Source organism: Xenopus laevis, chromosome 2L (assembly GCF_017654675.1).
Source record: "Xenopus laevis strain J_2021 chromosome 2L, Xenopus_laevis_v10.1, whole genome shotgun sequence".
NCBI lineage: Eukaryota > Metazoa > Chordata > Amphibia > Anura > Pipidae > Xenopus > Xenopus laevis.
In genome coordinates, this window is record NC_054373.1 from 183083425 (window position 1) to 183102271 (window position 18847).

General features: G+C 41.1%; 1 protein-coding gene and 1 long non-coding RNA gene across 3 annotated transcripts in view; one reads left to right on the forward strand and one right to left on the reverse strand.

Annotated features, from left to right (window-relative positions):
• The window catches only part of MGC84679 (protein), a 30295-nt gene extending 20098 nt beyond the window's left edge, over positions 1 to 10197 (reverse strand). Inside the window, 6 exon segments of the mRNA NM_001092820.1 lie at positions 329 to 337; positions 924 to 981; positions 2172 to 2264; positions 4707 to 4800; positions 7979 to 8077; positions 10165 to 10197. Coding sequence (NP_001086289.1) covers positions 329 to 337; positions 924 to 981; positions 2172 to 2264; positions 4707 to 4800; positions 7979 to 8073 — 349 coding nt within the window. The 5' untranslated portion in view covers positions 8074 to 8077; positions 10165 to 10197.
• Positions 10198 to 14116: 3919 nt separating this feature from the next.
• LOC121400083 lies at positions 14117 to 18598 on the forward strand. Of its 2 annotated transcripts, XR_005965544.1 has the most exons (3): positions 14134 to 14847; positions 16975 to 17154; positions 17424 to 18598. It is a non-coding gene; the product is annotated as an uncharacterized LOC121400083 (long non-coding RNA). The 2 variants fall into 2 exon arrangements; XR_005965543.1 differs by lacking the exon at positions 17424 to 18598 and having other exon boundaries at positions 14117 to 14847; positions 16975 to 17264.
• The last annotated feature ends 249 nt before the right edge of the window (positions 18599 to 18847 follow it).

Below are 18847 nucleotides of genomic sequence, written 5' to 3' on the forward strand. Positions count from 1 at the left end.
ACAGCACTGCGGCTCCTTAACAGCACTTTACAAATAAAGTTATACATACATAGGTACATACATACATATGCAAATTAGGATTCAGTTGGGTATTCGGCTGAATCTTTTTACAAAGGATTCGGGGATTCAGCCGAATCTCAAATAGTGGATTCGGTGCATCCCTTGTACCAATAGGCAGTGGGAAGGGAAGGGGAAAAGGTCAGTGTTGAAAGGGACAGGACCCAGGGGTTCCCCAACTGAGTGCAGACGGGTATAGTTTTCTATTTCTTCTCTCTCATCACAGACCTGGCCATTGTCTCTGCAGAGAGATCCTCTGGATTCCTCACTTTTGTTTCACCTTGGAAAAGAGATAACAAAAAATCGGTATTTGTTGCACTGCACCTGTCTGCACACCAGCAGTTGGGCTAAATCTCCACTCAATGGACTTGAGGCTTTATTTGTGGACTTCTATGAACAGAGCAGATCATACAATGATTGTTATATCATCTTCTACCAGCAATGGTCACTGTTATATGTAAAACATAAACTATGCCCATGAATTAAATCTGCCCCAATGGGGTAACTAGAGGAGGGAGGCACAAGCTGCATTGGTTGAGATATTGCTGTACAACTCTCTGCAACTCCCAGCAGCCCTGTAGGCCACACACTTCTCATACACTGGCTATATTGATGCATGAGCTGCACATATATGACACATATATGGGCCATGGGATTTTCTTAAAGTTCCTTTACTCCCCAGTTTCTATTCTAGCACAAGGCTGTCCAATGGGCTTGGCCTCCATTTTATATGACAGATATAATCCAGCCCTGAGATGTGCAGCATTGCCATATAACAATGTCAGTACATGTAAAGCATCGCAACGCTCTGATCTAGCAGATACCAGAATGTTTAATAACTCAGGTGTATAAAGAACAATACATACCATGTCCCCTCTGATCTAATGCCACCACTCTGCAGCGTATTCTGCTGGTTATTGCAGTCTGCGGGGAACACAGAAACTCATATTAAACATCTCAGATGTCCAACCCAGGTACAATTTCAGCCATTAAGTTCAGCCCTCCTAACCAATAAGAATGCCTTTCTCTGAGTATAAACTCCCAGCAGGCTCACAGCAAAGCAACCTCACAGGGAAAGTATCTTCCTCACCCCAAAATGGCATTTGGAATCAATACATTGCTTACACTGGTCAAGTAATTATATATAAGTAATTATATACAAGTAATTATATATAATAAGAAAGGAACATACCCCACCACTGACCCTCTGATAAACATTTTCTCCCCCACCAATGAATCACTCATTCCCCCTCTCTTGGTAGGGAATCCCATAACCTGACTGTCCTTACAGTTAATAACCCCTTCCTATGCTGATGGTGAGATCTCCTTTCCTCCCCACCAATGAATCACTCATTCCCCCTCTCTTCGTAGGAATCCCATAACCTGACTGTCCTTACAGTAAAGAACCCCTTCCTATGCTGATGGTGAGATCTCCTTTCCTCCCCACCAATGAATCACTCATTCCCCCTCTCTTGGTAGGGAATCCCATAACCTGACTGCCCTTACAGTAAATAACCCCTTCCTATGCTGATGGTGAGATCTCCTTTCCTCCCCACCAATGAATCACTCATTCCCCTCTCTTGGTAGGGAATCCCATAACCTGACTGACACAGTAAATAACCCCTTCCTATGCTGATGGTGAGATCTCCTTTCCTCCCCACCAATGAATCACTCATTCCCCCTCTCTTGGTAGGGAATCCCATAAACTGACTGCCCTTACAGTAAAGAACCCCTTCCTATGCTGATGGTGATATCTCCTTTCCTCCCCACCAATGAATCACCCATTCCCCCTCTCTTGGTAGGGAATCCCATAACCTGACTGTCCTTACAATAAAGAACCCCTTCCTAAACTGATGCTGATTTCTCCTTTCCTACCCAACAATGAATCACTCATTCCCCTCTCTTGGTAGGGAATCCCATAACCTGACTGTCCTTACAGTAAAGCACCCCTTCCTATGTTGATAGTGAAGTCTAATTAAATTTGCCGACTCGGCTGACTGCAATGGCATATTGATGTAGTCAATCAGATCACAGTGATTTGGCCCACTGTGTAGGTGTCCAGATATAGCCAGCTTTAGTATCTATATGCAGGTTCCCTCCCAAAATGTACTTACAGTAAACACAGCCCAGGAGAGTGCAGAGTGACCACCTCCATGAAGTAAAAGCAACACTGGCCCCTCAGAGCCACTTCTGTAAACGCGAAAGCTGTGTGTAAAGATAAGGATAATGTGGGCCTTTAAACCTGTTGGTTGGAGGCTTGGACTTTGCTGTGTTAATTGCTGCTGACCTTTATTCTCTAATATTCCTCAGTCACACAGAGGCCCATATCCAGAAGGCATTCGAAGAAGTTGTCAGGAGAAAGAAAGAGGCTGCTCTGATGTTCTTCTGCTTAGGAATAAAATAAGAAACCTTTCTCACATCTTTCCTAAGCAGAAGAACATCAGAGCAGCCTCTTTCTCCTGACAACTTCCTTGACTACTTGATGGTCAGACTGGTGGGAAACTGACCAGCAGGTGGTGCTGTTGTAACACAATTCGTTCATATTAACAGCACATGTATCCCTACACAGACACAGGTAGACTATACAAACTTATTGCAGATATGAACCAGGAAGCTTGCTTCATGTTTAGCTTTGACATTGTCATAAGTCTTTTAGGTTCCTGTATCTTAAAGGGGAACTATCACGAAAACTTAATATAAGCTTCATCATACTGAAATAAGAAACTTTCTAAATACAATCAATTAAACTTTCTGTACTGTTTCTGAAATATTAAAGTTCATCTTCATTATTCCTCTCTCAGCATCAGTTTCTCTTGATTCTGTCTTCATTCAGCCGTTGGGTATTAGATATTCATTGATAGTTAGATCCAATATATCTTATAGGGGGGTTCCTTATGCCTACAAGATATTAAAATCACCAGAAATCCTGGATTTGGTGTGCAAAAGGCAGTTATTTTGTTAGATTTTGTTTGTACTGGAATCAGTTTGTACTGGAATCAGAGTGAGCTCTAATTCATCTGCGATGAAAGGAGCCCCCCTATAAGATATATTGGATCTAACTGTCAATGAATATCTGACACCCAACTGCTGCATGAAGACAGAATGAAGAGAAACAGATGCTGAGAGAGGAATAGTGAAGATAAACTTGATTATTTCAGAAACAATACAGGATATTTAATGGATTGTATTTAGAAAGTTTCTTATTTCAGTGTGATGAAGCTTATATTACATTTTCACGATAGTTCCCCTTTAAAGAGGACCGGTCACCCAAAAAAAAATATTAAAAATCCTATTTTCTCATATTAGTCAAAGCAAAATTACCTTTAATTACACTATATAAATTATTTGAATCTTGTTTCCTTCAGTCTGGGAATTCATAATTATAACAAGCAGACAGGAGCCATTTTGTGGACACTGTTATTAAGACAAGCCTTGTATCATCTCAGAATCTTGTTTGTGCACCAGAATGGGGGACCTGATGTCCATCCCCATGTCCTGGCTACACAATTAAATGGTTAAGAGAACTGGGGGAATATGGGGAGAACAGTGAAGTGCTGAATGGAAAGTGAAAGTAATTGCCTAAAGCATAGAGGAGGGGCAGACAATAGTTGATTGACAGCTGAGATTTTTAAATGAGCTTACAACAGCTATGAATGCTTTAATAAAAAAATAGAAATTGGATTTCATGTTTAATTTGAAAAGGACGTTTATTATACATATTTGTGTGTCTGGGTGACAGGTCCCCTTTAACCTTGGGTCCCCATATGTTAAAGGGGATCTATGGTCGAAATCTATAATCTTTCCTAGGCTTTGGGGAATGCTTATAATGCTATTTGTAATTGCAATGCATTTTTTTTTACCGGTTTTGATGCTGCAATAGCGGTTACCTTGCCTATCAATGTATTCCCCCACAACCTGCTTAGTTCACTTGTACAGAAAACCTTCACGCCCAGCGGCGTCTGCCTGACCCACCCACCAATAAAAAAACAGTAGGCGGTTATTTTTAAAGATGCCAGGTCAATTTGTGCGCGCCTCACTACCAGCCCTATGTCATCTTCCTAGCATTCCAGCAAGCGAGCGCAAGGAGATTGCGCTGGAGAACGCCTAATGTTTTTTTATTGGTGGGTGGGCGGGTCAGGCAGAAGGGATGGCCGCTGCCCGTTAAGGTTTTCTGTAGTAATGCACCGAATCCAGGATTCGGTTCGGGATTTGGCCTTTTTCAGCAGGATTCGGATTCGGCCAAATCCTTCTGCCAGGCTGAACAAGGAAGTAAAAATGTTTCCCCCTAATTTGCATATGCAAATTAGCATTTGGATTCGATTCGGTATTTGGCCAAATCTTTTGAGATGGATTCTGAACTGAGTGGATTGTGGGGGAATACATTGACAGGCAAGGTAACAGCTATTAGAGATCAAAACCGGTAAAAAGAATACATTGCAATCACATATAACATTATAATTATTCCCCAAAGCCTAGGAAATATTATAGATTTCGACCATAGATCCCCTTTGATGGACTTTAAAATAGAATCAAGGTTTAAACTGATGCTGGAATTTGTAGTCCAACATCATTTTGGGATCCAAGATTAAGAAACTGGGCTTTAGGGTATTTTACTGACAAAGTCAGTGGTTCCAACACTTAAAGGATATGTCTTTGCCTGTCTCGCTTTCAACCACAACATCTTCCATGGATTCAAAGTACTGACTCCAAAGTACAGGGGAGAAGTCCCGCTTTCTGCCGGGTCTGAAACACAGAACTATTAGTTATTAGGCACGTCATTCATAAATGTCTGGAAAGTAGAAATGAGAAGGCAAATAAACATACAGTATATAATATGCCACAGTACACTGACTGCACTAGTAGTTGTCAATAACAGAGAGAGAGAGAGAGAGAGAGAGAGAGAGAGAGAGAGAGAGAGAGAGAGAGAGAGAGAGAGAGAGAGAGAGAGAGAGAGAGAGAGAGAGAGAGAGAGAGAGAGAGAGAGAGAGAGAGAGAGAGAGAGAGAGAGAGAGAGAGAGAGAGAGAGAGAGAGAGAGATACACACACTTCTCCTAGGGGCACATTTACTTAGCTCGAGTGAAGGAATAGAATAAAAAAAAACATCGAATTTCGAATGTTTTTTTTGGCTACTTCGAACGATTCGAACTAAAAATCGTTTGACTATTCGACCATTCGATAGTCAAAGTACTGTCTCTTTAAAAAAAAAACTTCGACCTCCTACTTCGTCACCTAAAACCTACCGAACCTCAATGTTAGCCTATGCGGAAGGTCCCCATAGCCTTTCGAAGCTTTTTTTGGTCGAACAAAAATCGTTTGATCGATGGATTAAAATCCTTCGAATCGTTAGATTCGAAGGATTTAATCGTTCGATATTTCCTTCGATCATTGGATTGAACGAATTGCGGTAAATCCTTCGACTTCGATATTTGAAGTCGCAGGATTTAACTTTGACAGTCGAATAATGAGGGTTAATTAACCCTCGATATTCGACCCTAAGTAAATCTGCCCCCTTGTGTCAGTACTATAGACAACACAGTCACACCACACAAGTTGACATTTAAATATAAAGGACTGTTTACACTAATATATTTCTATCCTTTCCTGGAATTAAGTTCCCAGAGACTTGTTTATTGGGTATTATAGATGAGGTAGTGCCCCCACAAAAATCCAGAACACTATTACTTTCTATTCTGTTATATGCAAAGAAGCTAGTTATAATGAAATGGATGAACCCCCAACCCCCTACACTTCAGCGATGGATTGACCTAATAAATGGTACGTTGCCTCTAATCAAATTAACGTACAATGCTAGGGAAATATCCCGGACATTTGAGAAAATATGGGAACCTGGGTTAGATGTCCACCCTCATGCATCCCTATCATATGACTGAGCTCTAGATTGGCCTGAAGTATATGCTGATAACTGGTGAATACGTTACATGCTCCTTTAAGTATTGAAATGTCACTAAAATTAAGAAATAATTGTAAGCAGTAGTCGTGTAAGTGTCAAGCCTGTTGGTTTGCTTTGTGTTTTTGTCATTTGTTTTAAAAATGCAAAAAAAATGCACTGCTACATAATCCCGCACTCCTCTCTCCCGTTCCTAAAAACTGCTACTCTCCCACTCTTCCCTTCCCAAATACTGCTACATAATCCCGCTCTACTCTCTCCCCTTCCTAAAAACTGTTACTCTCCCGCTCTACCCTTCCCCAGCACTGCTACATAATACCGCTCTCCTCTCTCCCCTTCCTAAAAATTGCTACTCTCCCACTCTTCCCTTCCCAAATACTGCTACATTATCCCACTCTACACTCTCCCCTTCCTAAAAACTGTTACTCTCCCGCTCTACCCTTCCCCCAGCACTGCTACATAATCCCCCTCTACTCTGTCCCCTTCCAAACACAACAGGGGCATTTCTCAGTCCCTCGTGCCTGAGCTGTCCAATCAATGGTATTGCTGTGTATATAGACCATCTGCACTCTCTGCCCTAGAAAAAATTTCTGGTTTAAAATAAATACAAATTGAATTTAAGCAATTCAATTTACAGGGGGTGCTGCCTAGTAATGTCTCACACAATCCTACTCCATTACACCCAACTAAACACTTAGGGGCGGATTTATTAAGGGCCAAATTGAAAATTAGAATTCTCTATTTTTTTTATGGTCAAAACTGTCAAATTCCACTAGGGAGTTATTCAAATTTGATTTGAGGTTTTTTTTTTTTAAAAAAATTAAAATTTAATTTTAGAGATTTATCATACTCGGGCCCTTTAAGAATTCGAATTTGACTATTCGCCACCTAAAACTTGCCGAATTGCTGTTAAAGTCAAGGTAAAGTAGAGGTACAGGGATCAATTTGGAGCTGATTGCAGCCTTTCTGACATTTCAGGTTTTTTTCGGAGAAAAAACTCAAATCGAGCTTGATCGAATACGATTCGAATTTTCTTGTCATTTCAATTCGTCAGAGTTTTACAAATTTGATTTTAATAATAAATTTCGATTGGTTGAATTTCTAATTAATGGGATTTTAGTGGAGTTTTTAAAAAGTCACATGAATTTGAAATTCGACCTCTTATTTTGTCAAACTACTTGGCTCCATCCCAAACACAGCTACTCTTCCTACTGTTTCCCAACTATCTACATTACATATGTGTGCCCTGCCCTATTATATAAGCTACAGATCTATACACATAATAAAGACACATACAGAGAGCCCAGGCCTTGACTACATTTAAATGTATCAGCCTATCTGTTGAAAAAAACCTTATTTGTGGCCATGTATAGAAATCAGCCACATTTCTATTCCCTTGTATGCAAGATTTCATTGGGAAGTTATGAGGGTTACTGTCTTTATTTTGGCTTTTAAGAAAACACATTGGTCAAGTTTAAGCAACTTTTCAATTGGTATTTATTAATTTATATCTTTTTTTTTTAATTTATTTATTTGCCTTCTTCTTCCAGCTCTTTCCAGCTTTCAGATGGGGGTCACTGACCCCATCTAAAAACAAATGCTCTGTAAGGTTACAAATTTATAGTTATTGCTACTTTTTATTACTCATCTTTCTATTCAGGCCTCTCATTCATATGCCAGTCTCTTATTCAAATCAATGCATGGTTGCTAGGGTTATTTGGACCCCAGCAACCAGATTGCTGGAACTGCAAACTGGAAAGCTGCTGAATAAAAAGCTAAATAAGTCAAAAGCCACAAATAATAAAAAATGAAAACCAATTGCAAATCGTCTCAGAATATCACTCTCTATATCATACTAACAGCTAATTTAAAGGTGAACAACCCCTTTAATGTTATTTAAAATAAAGCGTGTGTATAGACATGAAATAGCATTATAAAAAAAGGGCATGGTGTCATGACAGTGTTCCTGATCTTAATATATTTCAAAAAAATCTGGGCCCCAAAGCCACTTACCCCATTCTCATTTTAGATCCAGATTGAAGCCCCCCGGGCATTGTGGGTCGTGGTGGTAACCGCCCCATATGGAGATTCTTTTCCAAAGCAGACATGGTTCTGTGCAGAAAAGAAAGAATGGAAATAATGTCCATTGAGCAAGCACAGGGCTGAGAGAAATAGTAAATAATAAGATATTCATAATTCAGCAGCACTCCATCCAGCTCAATGAAACTCGGCAGCCTGAAGCACTTAAAGGGGAACACTGCTCAGGACAAAAGAAAAAGCAATTCTAAGCAATTTAGACAAGTTATATGTAAATATAATAACATCTGAAAGCATTACTTGCTCACCCCTTTCTGCTCTCTGGTTTTGATGCTGTTAATCTGCCGGATTCTGCTACTTTGTCTCAGGAGTCAGAACCCGCAGCAAAACCATTATATATTTTTTCTATATATTATTGGAAAGCTGCTTAGAATGTGCCTGAATCGTGCCTGTTATTATGCAGAAAGCAGTTTTTTCAGGGGAAGAGCCTCAATAGTAAAGTTTTAACCCATTTGCTGCTGAATCATGACTATATTTGTACCAAGGACTGTACCACTTGGCAAAGAGACTTCCAGAGTGTAGAAAAGGTGGGTGTATCTGCATACACTTTATCTGTTTCTTTTCCCTAAGAGCACAAGAACCTGCAGTGATCAGCTTGTTGTACTGTACAGTAAGTGTATTAGATCACAGGACATACAATGGGCTCTGCAGTAGTTGAAAGCAGTTTGTGTCTGCCTGGTTTAAACCTTCACTGTCAGGCACCCATCTGTATGTCAATGCTTGCCTTTCTTTAAAAATAATCCGAGTCTCCGTTGTTAAAGGGACCAGATAAAATTTGTACTCCTTTTTATGTGCCATGGACCCCACTCACTGTATCTTCTGCTTATAGGAATCACCCAATAAAATGTAGTGCAGCATCTCATTGCAATGAACTCACTGTATGATCCCTTCCTCTCTCCATTACACTATCATATTCCACTCACCTTCTCTCTCATAGAGCAATAAATATCTTCACCATTCCCCCATTTCACTCTCTCATAGTCTGTCCTTCCCAATCACATCCCACATTATCATTCCCCTGTTTCGTTTCATCTCTCTCTCTCCCCCCCCCGAACGATTAAATCCTTAATCCAACGATCGAAGGATTATCCTTCGACCAAAAAAAGTTAAGCAAGCCTATCGGTAGCTTTTAGGTGGCGAACTAGGGGGGGTCGAAGTTTTTTCTTAAAGAGACAGTACTTTGACTATCGAATGGTCGAACGATTTTTAGTTCGAATCATTCGATTTGAAGTCATAGTCGAAATTCGAACTAGCCCATTCGATGGTCGAAGTAGCCAAAAAAAATACTTCGAAATTCGAAGTTTTTTTTCTTCTATTCCTTCACTCGAAGTTAATCCATGGGCCCCTTATTCTATACACCCTCCTGCTATTAGACTCTACAACACATTCACATCCCTCCCACTACAATACATTCCTCTGCACTACAATACACCCCACTAAACAGTTTCAGGTTAAAATACAGCACATACCTCACCCCCAATACTGCGTATAACCCAAATAAATACATCACAATACACTACAATACATCCCAATCCCAATACACTACAATACATCAATCACAATACACTACAATACATCCCAATCACAATACACTACAATACATCACAATCACAATACACTACAACACATCAATCACAATACACTACAATACATCCCAATCACAATACACTACAATACATGACAAAACACTACAATAAAGCACAACACCCCCTTTACAAAATAATACCCAAACCACCTCGCACAACAAAATAACATTAGGCCAAAGCCACAATAATACGACACCCCTTCCCTATACAATAAATGCCAGTGTGTAACACACAACAACACACTCACCTCCCCTCACACAATTACCCCATGTAAACTAAGCCCTTCCCACTACACTAACGCCACTCACAGCTCCTCCTCTCTCCCGGTCACTGTAATAAAGACACAATAATCCCCAGATGTAACACAATTGCCCTGTCCGTGGCAGTCCCAGTACAACATTATCAGTTCCCTCTCTCTGCTCCTCCCGGGCACCTCTCTGACAGTAATTACACACAGTGTGGCCCCTACACCCCATACCCACCCTAGCGGTGCCTCCCCTCAGGGCCACAGCTCACCAGCCAAAGGGGTTTCCGTGGTGACAGTCGGACCCACCCACTCAGCGCCGCTCCCCCCCCCCCGGATATGAAGTCAGAGCGCAGGGCATTGTAGGGATTGTAGTCCGGAAGCCGAAGGGTCGCTCTCACTGAGCTTTATCAGTAACTGACATGGAACATCATGCGTTCATATAATAACATTGTCTCATTTGAGCGTCAGTGGAATAATCTCATACACAGGGACATGTCGGGGAGGGAACAGCCACCAATTATATCTTTTTTTCATTCCCCATGAACTGTTACCGAATCAGCTGACGGGCAGAGTGAGAAAAAGCAGGAAGTATTGCAGCGAGCGCAACGAGATCGGCGGATTCGGTAACAGTGTAGGGGGAATTAAGAGGAATGTGCTGTAATGTGCCGGTTATTTCAGTGTTTGTGCTACACTTCCCCCCCTCTCTCTCCCGAGTCTCCCCTCCGTCTGGAAACTCCTCCTACTGTTTCTTCATTGGGCAGAGGAGAGGCCTCGGGCTGAGAGGAGATTTCTTTACTACAAGTTGTAGGTAAAGTTGCTGTACTGTGTTAGCCAGTAAAAATGTTACAAAGGTGATCCCTTTATTGGCTAACTAATATAATCATAACAATCTTGCAGAATATTTTAGTTTCTTTTGCAAGCGGATTACACTGAAGCTTTTCTCTGGTACAGACTAATACAGTGTCGGACTGGGACACCAGGGGCCACTCTCTGTATTATTATTATTATTATTATTATTATTATTATTATTATTATTATTATTCCTCTCCTCACTCAACCTCTATTCTCCAAGTCTCTTTCTTTACAGACTAGAATCTATTATTCCATTTTAGCCTTTTTGTTCTCATACAAATGGGGAATGACCATGGCTTTCCTATATATTTATCTTTATTCCCTATTAATAACATTGGGATCACTGGCTTTCCTATATATTTATCTTTATTCCCTATTAATAACATTGGGATCACTGACCTTCCTATATATTTATCTTTATTCCCTATTAATAACATTGGGATCACTGGCCTTCCTATATATTTATCTTTATTCCCTATTAATAACATTGGGATCACTGGCCTTCCTATATATTTATCTTTATTCCCTATTAATAACATTGGGATCACTGGCCTTAATATATATTTATCTTTATTCCCTATTAATAACATTGGGATCACTGACCTTCCTATATATTTATTTTTATTCCCTATTAATAACATTGGAATCACTGACCTTCCTATATATTTATCTTTATTCCCTATTAATAACATTGGGATCACTGACCTTCCTATATATTTATCTTTATTCCCTATTAATAACATTGGGATCACTGACCTTCCTATATATTTATCTTTATTCCCTATTAATAACATTGGGATCATATCACTGGCCTTCCTATATATTTATCTTTATTCCCTATTAATAACATTGGGAACACTGGCCTTCCTATATATTTATCTTTATTCCCTATTAATAACATTAGGATCACTGGCCAGTATGTTCCTGCACACTTGAAGGGCCTAGCCCAAAACATGTAGTGATTTTCACTTCCCCAATAAAATATTTGCAGTCTAAGACTACTGCCATGAATTCGTCTTGCACTTCAACTCTTCTTCTGACTGATTCCAGTGAGCCAGGAATCACCTGTGAAAAGGCCTCATTCTCCACCTCGCCCACTTCACAAGACTGATGGTAGAAGTTAGAAGACCCAGAAACTCAGGGAGTTCCCTGGCTTGCAAAAAATTGAGATTCTGGAGACGCTTCACTTGGGAGGTAACTTGAGAATTCTCTGCTGGGGTAAAGAACCAATCCCAGCCTGGTGTTGAAGAGAGCCCCCAGGAATATAATCATCTGTGTGGATACTGGTTGACTCTTCTCATTCAGAACCCAACCAAAATGTATAAGAGTTGACCTCATCAACAGTACCTAGTTCTTGAGCGTCTCTGGATGTCTTGCTACAATTAGAAGATAGACTTCCAATTCCTCTTTCCTCAGTTTGAACCTAGAGCACCACTAACACCTTGGTGCAGGTTTTTGGCAAGGTAGAAAGGCAGGCAATGAAATTGAAAATGAGACCTTCCCAGGCAAATACTAAAAAACGCTGATATTCCTCTGCCACAAGAAGGTGAGAATATGCATCCTTTAAGTTGAGAGAAGCTAACTAATCACCTGTGTGGAATACCAACTTTATTGTGGCAAGTGACTCCATCTTGAATTTCTTATGTTTTAAAAACTTGTTCATACGTCTTAATCTAGAATAGGCCATAAATCTGATGCCTTTGTAACTAGGAACAAGGGGAAATAACGCCTAGACCCCTTTTCTGAGGGGAAACTGGCAAAATTGCCTCCTTTGCAAGTAGCTGAGATATGTAGTCCTGAAAGACTGAATAATCGGCTCCACTGTTGGTTCTCCCTGAAGAAATGAAAAATTGTCTTGAGACTTTTGTAAAAAGTAGGGCCAGCCTCATCTCATTGTAGCTTTGGTTGAATTTTAGGGGATCTGGAATTCTTAGCCTTAGAGGCATGAAAAAAATCACAACTGACCAGAATGCCAGGTAGACTTGTATTCCTTCCCAGGCCAGATCTAGCCTCCTCTTTGTGCCTGAAAGAACCCATCTTGTGTTCTCTCTAGAAAACACTTAGGGGCAGATTTACTTAGGGTCGAATATCGAGGGCTAATTAACCCTCGATATTCGACTGCCGAATGTAAATACTTCGACTTCGAATATCGAAGTCAAAGGATTTACCGCAATTCGTTCGATTTTTCTTCAACCTAAAAAACCTAGCAAAGCCTATGGGGACCTTCCCCATAGGCTAACATTGACTTCGGTAGTTTTAGGTGGCGAACTAGGGGGTTGAAGTTTTTTTTTAAAGAGACAGTACTTCAACTATCGATTGGTCGAATAGTCGAAAGATTTTTAGTTCAAAACGTTCGATTCGAAGTCGTAGTCGAAGGTCGAAGAAGCCCATTCGATGGTTGAAGTAGCCAAAAAAATAATTCGAAATTCAAAGTTTTTTTTATTCTATTCCTTCACTCAAGCTTAGTAAATGGGCCCCTTAGTTTAGGGCAAAGTTTTGGAAATAATATCATCCAAAAATACTCTTACTCTCGAAGGGAAGTTTACATTAAGTATTTTTTGAAGCTGTATCCGCATTCCAGGAGCGAAGTTCAATGCCCTTGTAGCCGCAGTGGTAAATGAGATATTACAGGCTGCCAATCTTGATAAATCTACTGTTGCCTTAGAACAATTCCGCTGCTTAATTCAAATCAGAAATGGCTTCACAGGCGGCCTCCTTAGGAGAATTCTCCATAACAGCCTAATTAATGTTCTCTGCCCAAACAGACATTGTTTAAAAACAGAAATAGCTGCAACAACTGCAACTTACAAGCAGCTCCTGCTGTTAACAGTGCTTTCTTAAATTCTGTCTGTCCATTGGATACTTTAAAGTCAGTCGGAAGTGCAGTCTTTTTAGACGGGCCACTGGAGCATCCACAGTTAGTGGATTTTCCCAGATCTCCAGGTACTCCTAAGAAAAAGATAAAGGTTAGAAATGTTTATTCTCAACAGGAAACTCTTTAGGGCCTTTCACCCAATCTTGGTCAATTATGTACTTGATTCCTAACAGCTGAATTAGGGAAGGAATCAATTAGTCTCAAACATTCTGAAATTTCAGTTCCCTCCTCAGAGGAATGGGATTCATAATTCTCTGAAATAAGAAATCTTAAACAACAGAGGTAGAACAAACAGGTTCTTTAGAAACCATAGGTTGCCTAAAGGTGGCCATAGACGCAAAGATCCGCTCGTTTGGCAACATCGCCAAACGAGCGGATCTTTCCCCGATATGCCATTAAACAAGCATGGCTATATCGGGGGTAATCTGATTGATCGAACAATCCGATTACGATGCACAATGGGCTCCGGCGGGATCGGTCGGGTCAAAATTAAACCTGACAGATTGACCAAACGACCGAAAGATGTCGGCACACATGATCCGAAAATCGTATGAATCCTCGATTTGTACGATAGGATCTGTGTGTCTATGGCCACCTTTAGTGTATCAGCGACAGCGTTCTTGATCCCCTGCATAATAGACTCCTGATTGAAGTATATAGTAGAAGTGGAAGCAGACTCTCTTTCTTTATCATGCACAGCAAATTCCTGAAAGCATGTCTGGCAAAGTCTCATGCATTATAGCAGGATTGACACATGCCCTACTACAGGGTCTGAAATCTGCACTCTCCTGTGCCGTTTTTTAGAAGCAGCAGGGACATGCCGTAATGAGAGTAATAATAAATGAACAGCTCTTTTCGCAGAACCCTAAAATAAAATATAAGTATGCTGGTAGGGCACTCGCCCAGTAGATTGTAAGGCAGCCTGATCCACTGTAAGGACTCCAGGCACAGAATGCTGAAGCCACTCTGAAATCAAAAAACCCGCCAGTGACTTCACTTCCGGTATGCAACTGCAGGTGGCACCAGAGCACCAAAAAGGTATGTATACATACAAGCCTGCCCCGGCTGCAGGGGCCTCTGCACAGTAATATATCGGCAGAGCTTCGGGTGGAGGGAGCTGTTGAACTGCACCCAGTGATCGGATTACAAGAATCCATGAGTGCCCTACCTGCAACTTCTACTTACCCACAGAAGAAAACAAAGACGAGGGGAGTTAGAGGAGGAGGTACTTATGGGTATTTCTTCTGCTTATCCAACAGGGAGAGAGCATACCCAAAGGTTATTATTATGCTGCCAGGGATGACCAGGAAAACATTTTTACCCAACAAGTACCCTTTAAATTTAAAAAACTGATTGCTTACCTCCTGCAACTAAAATATTGCACATACTCTGGGCCTACTTTTTTTTTTTTTTTATTATCTTGTTCAGACTCTCTCCTATTTTTCCAGGCTCTCATCCAGATACTGGACAAAACCAAATAGCTCAATGGCAATATTAGTCCAACCGCAATCTCACGGCTTCCTGTGATCTTTTGTTTGAAGCGGAATATGTGGCTCTTCAGTCAGGCTGGACTGGGTCATAATATGCCCTAGAATTCCATTTACACAGAGGCCCAAACAGCCCCACCAGCCCATTAAATAGTGAGTCTATGGCAGCTTACAGCAGCCCCTCTGGCATTTGCCAGAACTCAGATTGCCTGTCCGGGCCTAGGTTGTTCTATGCCATACTGGGTGATGTTGTGATGGCTGATTCTGGATAATTTCTTTAGCAAGCAGAATATCATAGGCTGTGGTGAAACTCTACAATTAGTATAGATATTGGTGTGTATATATATATGTTTTATATATGCAAAAATATAGATAGGATATGAGTATGTATCTGTGGGTTCTGGCAAATGCCAGAGGGGCTGCTATAAGGTCCCATAGAAAGTCAGTATTTAGTGGGCTGGTGGGGACTGTTTGGGCCTCTATGTCGGCTGATTGGGCCACTGTGTACCTGAAATGCCAGGGCCTATTTTAATTCTCAGTCCAAACCTGGTATGTATATGTGTATGTATGTATGTGTGTGTGTATATATATATATATAATATATATATATATAATATATATATATAGAAGATATGATATATAGATAGATTATATATACTGGGATTTATTGGGGCTGTTACTGGTATTATACTGGATTTACTGGGCTTTACTGGGATTTTACTGGGCTGTACTGGGATATACTGCATTGTACTGGGATTTACTGGGCTGTTCTGGGATAAACTGGGGTACACAGGGCTGTACTGGGATTTACTGGGCTGTACTGGAATGTGCTGGGTGGGATATACTCCGATAAACTGGGCTGTACTGGGATAAACATGGGATATGCTGCAACATTCATATAAAACTATAACAAACAAGGGAAAGTTGTGCTCACCGCTAATTTTTAAAACCATTAGGCGGGGGTGCAATGAGGCTGTGACCACAAAATACATATAGACAAATACAAGAGATTCCTCTGCACTCAACCCATTATCAATATATTTAAGACAGAGACATTTTGTGCTACTGCTACTGAAAAATGCCTTACCCTTTAAACAACACAGGGATTGTTTGTCCATATATTACAATATATTTAAGCTGAACAACTACGTCACAGTCATCCCATATCTGGCCAGTCCTATGCTTAATTTTCATCTGATTCATTAAGAATTCAATTGCTTAATTATACATTTTACAAAGGGACTAAGTTTTACCTGCAACTTTCTTGCTGCTTTCAAAGTACAACTCCCAAACTTGGCTGCCCTTTTATTAGACACCAGTGGTTTTACTGGGATATACTGGGGTGTATTAGGATTTGCTGCTATATACTGGAATATGCTGGTATGTACCAGATTGTACTGGGATTTTCTGACAAATACTGGGCTTTTCTGGGATATACTGGAGATGTACTGGGATATACTTGAATGTAATGGGAATTATGGGGTATACTGGGATATACTGGGATATTCTGGATATATTGGAATAAAATGGGATTTTGTGGACTGGGATATTAGTGAATACACTGGGATATAGGGAGATTATGGGTATAATGTAACAGAGTTGGATGTACCAGTATAAAGGTTGTTATAGTGGGAAATATACATGAGAATATACCGGTATACACTGTGCTGGTATTTAGTGGAATAAACTGGGATACAGCAGGGTATAGGGGGGCATATTGTGGACTGGAACCTGGGGGGGTTATACTGGGACAGGATTATATTTTAAACATTTTTCTTACATTTTAATATTGAAACTCGTGTTTGGACTTGTTTGTGTATTTGGTGCGGCCCCAGTTCTAATCATCCAATGACATTGTGTTGCAGGAGTACGAGGGGGAGCGCAATGAGGCGGGCGAGAGGCACGGGTACAGGAGGGCGAGACTGCGCAATGGAGACTCCTACGAGGGACAATATAAGAGGGGGAAGAGACACTTTATAATGTTTCTATCTGATTTGATTGGTTGCTGCAGATTTGCCGCCCCCCCTGGATCTAGTTTAGAGAAAGTTAGTATGTTTTAGAACTATAATAATTAGTTGTCAGATGTGTTATCCAGTAATGTATTAGTTTGTATTTGTTATATTTTGCCTTTTTAATAAAGTCGTGTTTGTAGAAAGCAAGAAGTGTGAACTCAGTCTTTACACTCATTTATGAGTTGATTAATAGTGAAATATAAATGTTAATATTTAACATAATTGGCCGGCCAGCCAGCGAACTTTTCCGTAAAATTTATCTGCCTTTTAAAGGGGGGAATTCAAACCAGTTTTTTTTCCAGGTAAAAGTCAGCTAATTGAAAGGAAAAGGAACCTTTTATTTGTCGAGCATTTTCAACAACGCGTCGAGGGCCAAGACGCAGAGATCCACAAGGCAACCAGGGTGAGACGCAGCGGTGTAAGACGTGCCTCACTTTTTGGGGATCAGGTTATCCAGACGGAGACAGTCAGTACGGAGTGCGCACAGTTTGATTTGAGACCACTCAAGATTTAAAGCCTTAAAGTGGGCGTGGTATAATGAAAGTGGGCGTGGTAGCTCCACCCCTTTATTGGGCCCCCCAACTAAAACCATCTTCTGCCTATGTGCCACACTCCTTCAGTGTATGTGAGGACTGAGCAACCCAGAAAGGGCTCTGCCCTAATAAACACTGTTAAGGGCCACGAAATTCTGTATTTGCATAAAAACAAAGGATGTTTATTCAGTCCATAACTTGCCCTTTAATAAGATCCGTTTATATGTCGGCGCATGAAATGCATAGGGCAGTGCCCCCCGTGTTTGTGTCCTGGGCAGTGCTTGTGTATTGCATTATTGCCATTCTCTCCATAGGACGATGTTGTGGGTATCACAGTGGGCAGATAAGGAAGAGAGAGGTCGGGCACATAGCTGAAATGCTTGGGAAAGTTTCCTATAGCCCCAGGCGTTTTCTGTGTTTAGGAATTCAGTCAATAACAGGTGTGAATTTCACCCAACTGCCATCAGGCCCTACCACTTATGGGGCCAGTCTGGGGGTGTAGGTGGCAAAGTACAGTCTGAGCTGCAGGATCACAACATGTTTTTCTGAGAATCAGCGACGCACGACTGTAACAATAAACATTGCTCCGCCTAAATAACTGCACCCTCCTCTCCTTTGTGATCCACTCCTCTGAATTGGGTGCCTTGAACTCTGCTGATCTCAGGTGCCTTGATCTGTTCCCAAGCAGAGTTTTCTCATCAATACCAAGTGAGCAGAAGGCAAAAGGTGTGGCAAGGAAACGGCCATACTGTGTATTTTGCCATAAAGATGGACAGAGAGTCTGTATAGAGGCCCAGATGTGGGTGACTGATAGGTGGGGACCCTCTGGGGGGTATATTTATCAATGAGTGAAGTTAGAGATCACCACAGTCCTTTAGGGCTGGGACACACTGGGCGATTTAGGGAGATTTAATTGCCGCAACTTTCCACAACCAATCTTCCCCGAATGCCTCCCCTCGCTCTGCGCCTGGCTAAAATGAAAAATCGCCTGCGCTAATCACATGCGACGATTCGTTTTCCGAAGTCGCCCGAAGTTTCCTCGTGAGGCAACTTTGGGTGACTTCGGAAAACGAATCGCCGTGTGTGATTAGCGCCGGCGACTTTTCATTTTATCCAGGCGCAGAGCGAGGGGAGGCATTCCGGGAGAAAAGTCGCAACGATTAGTCGCCAGGCGGCTAAATATCCCCAAATCG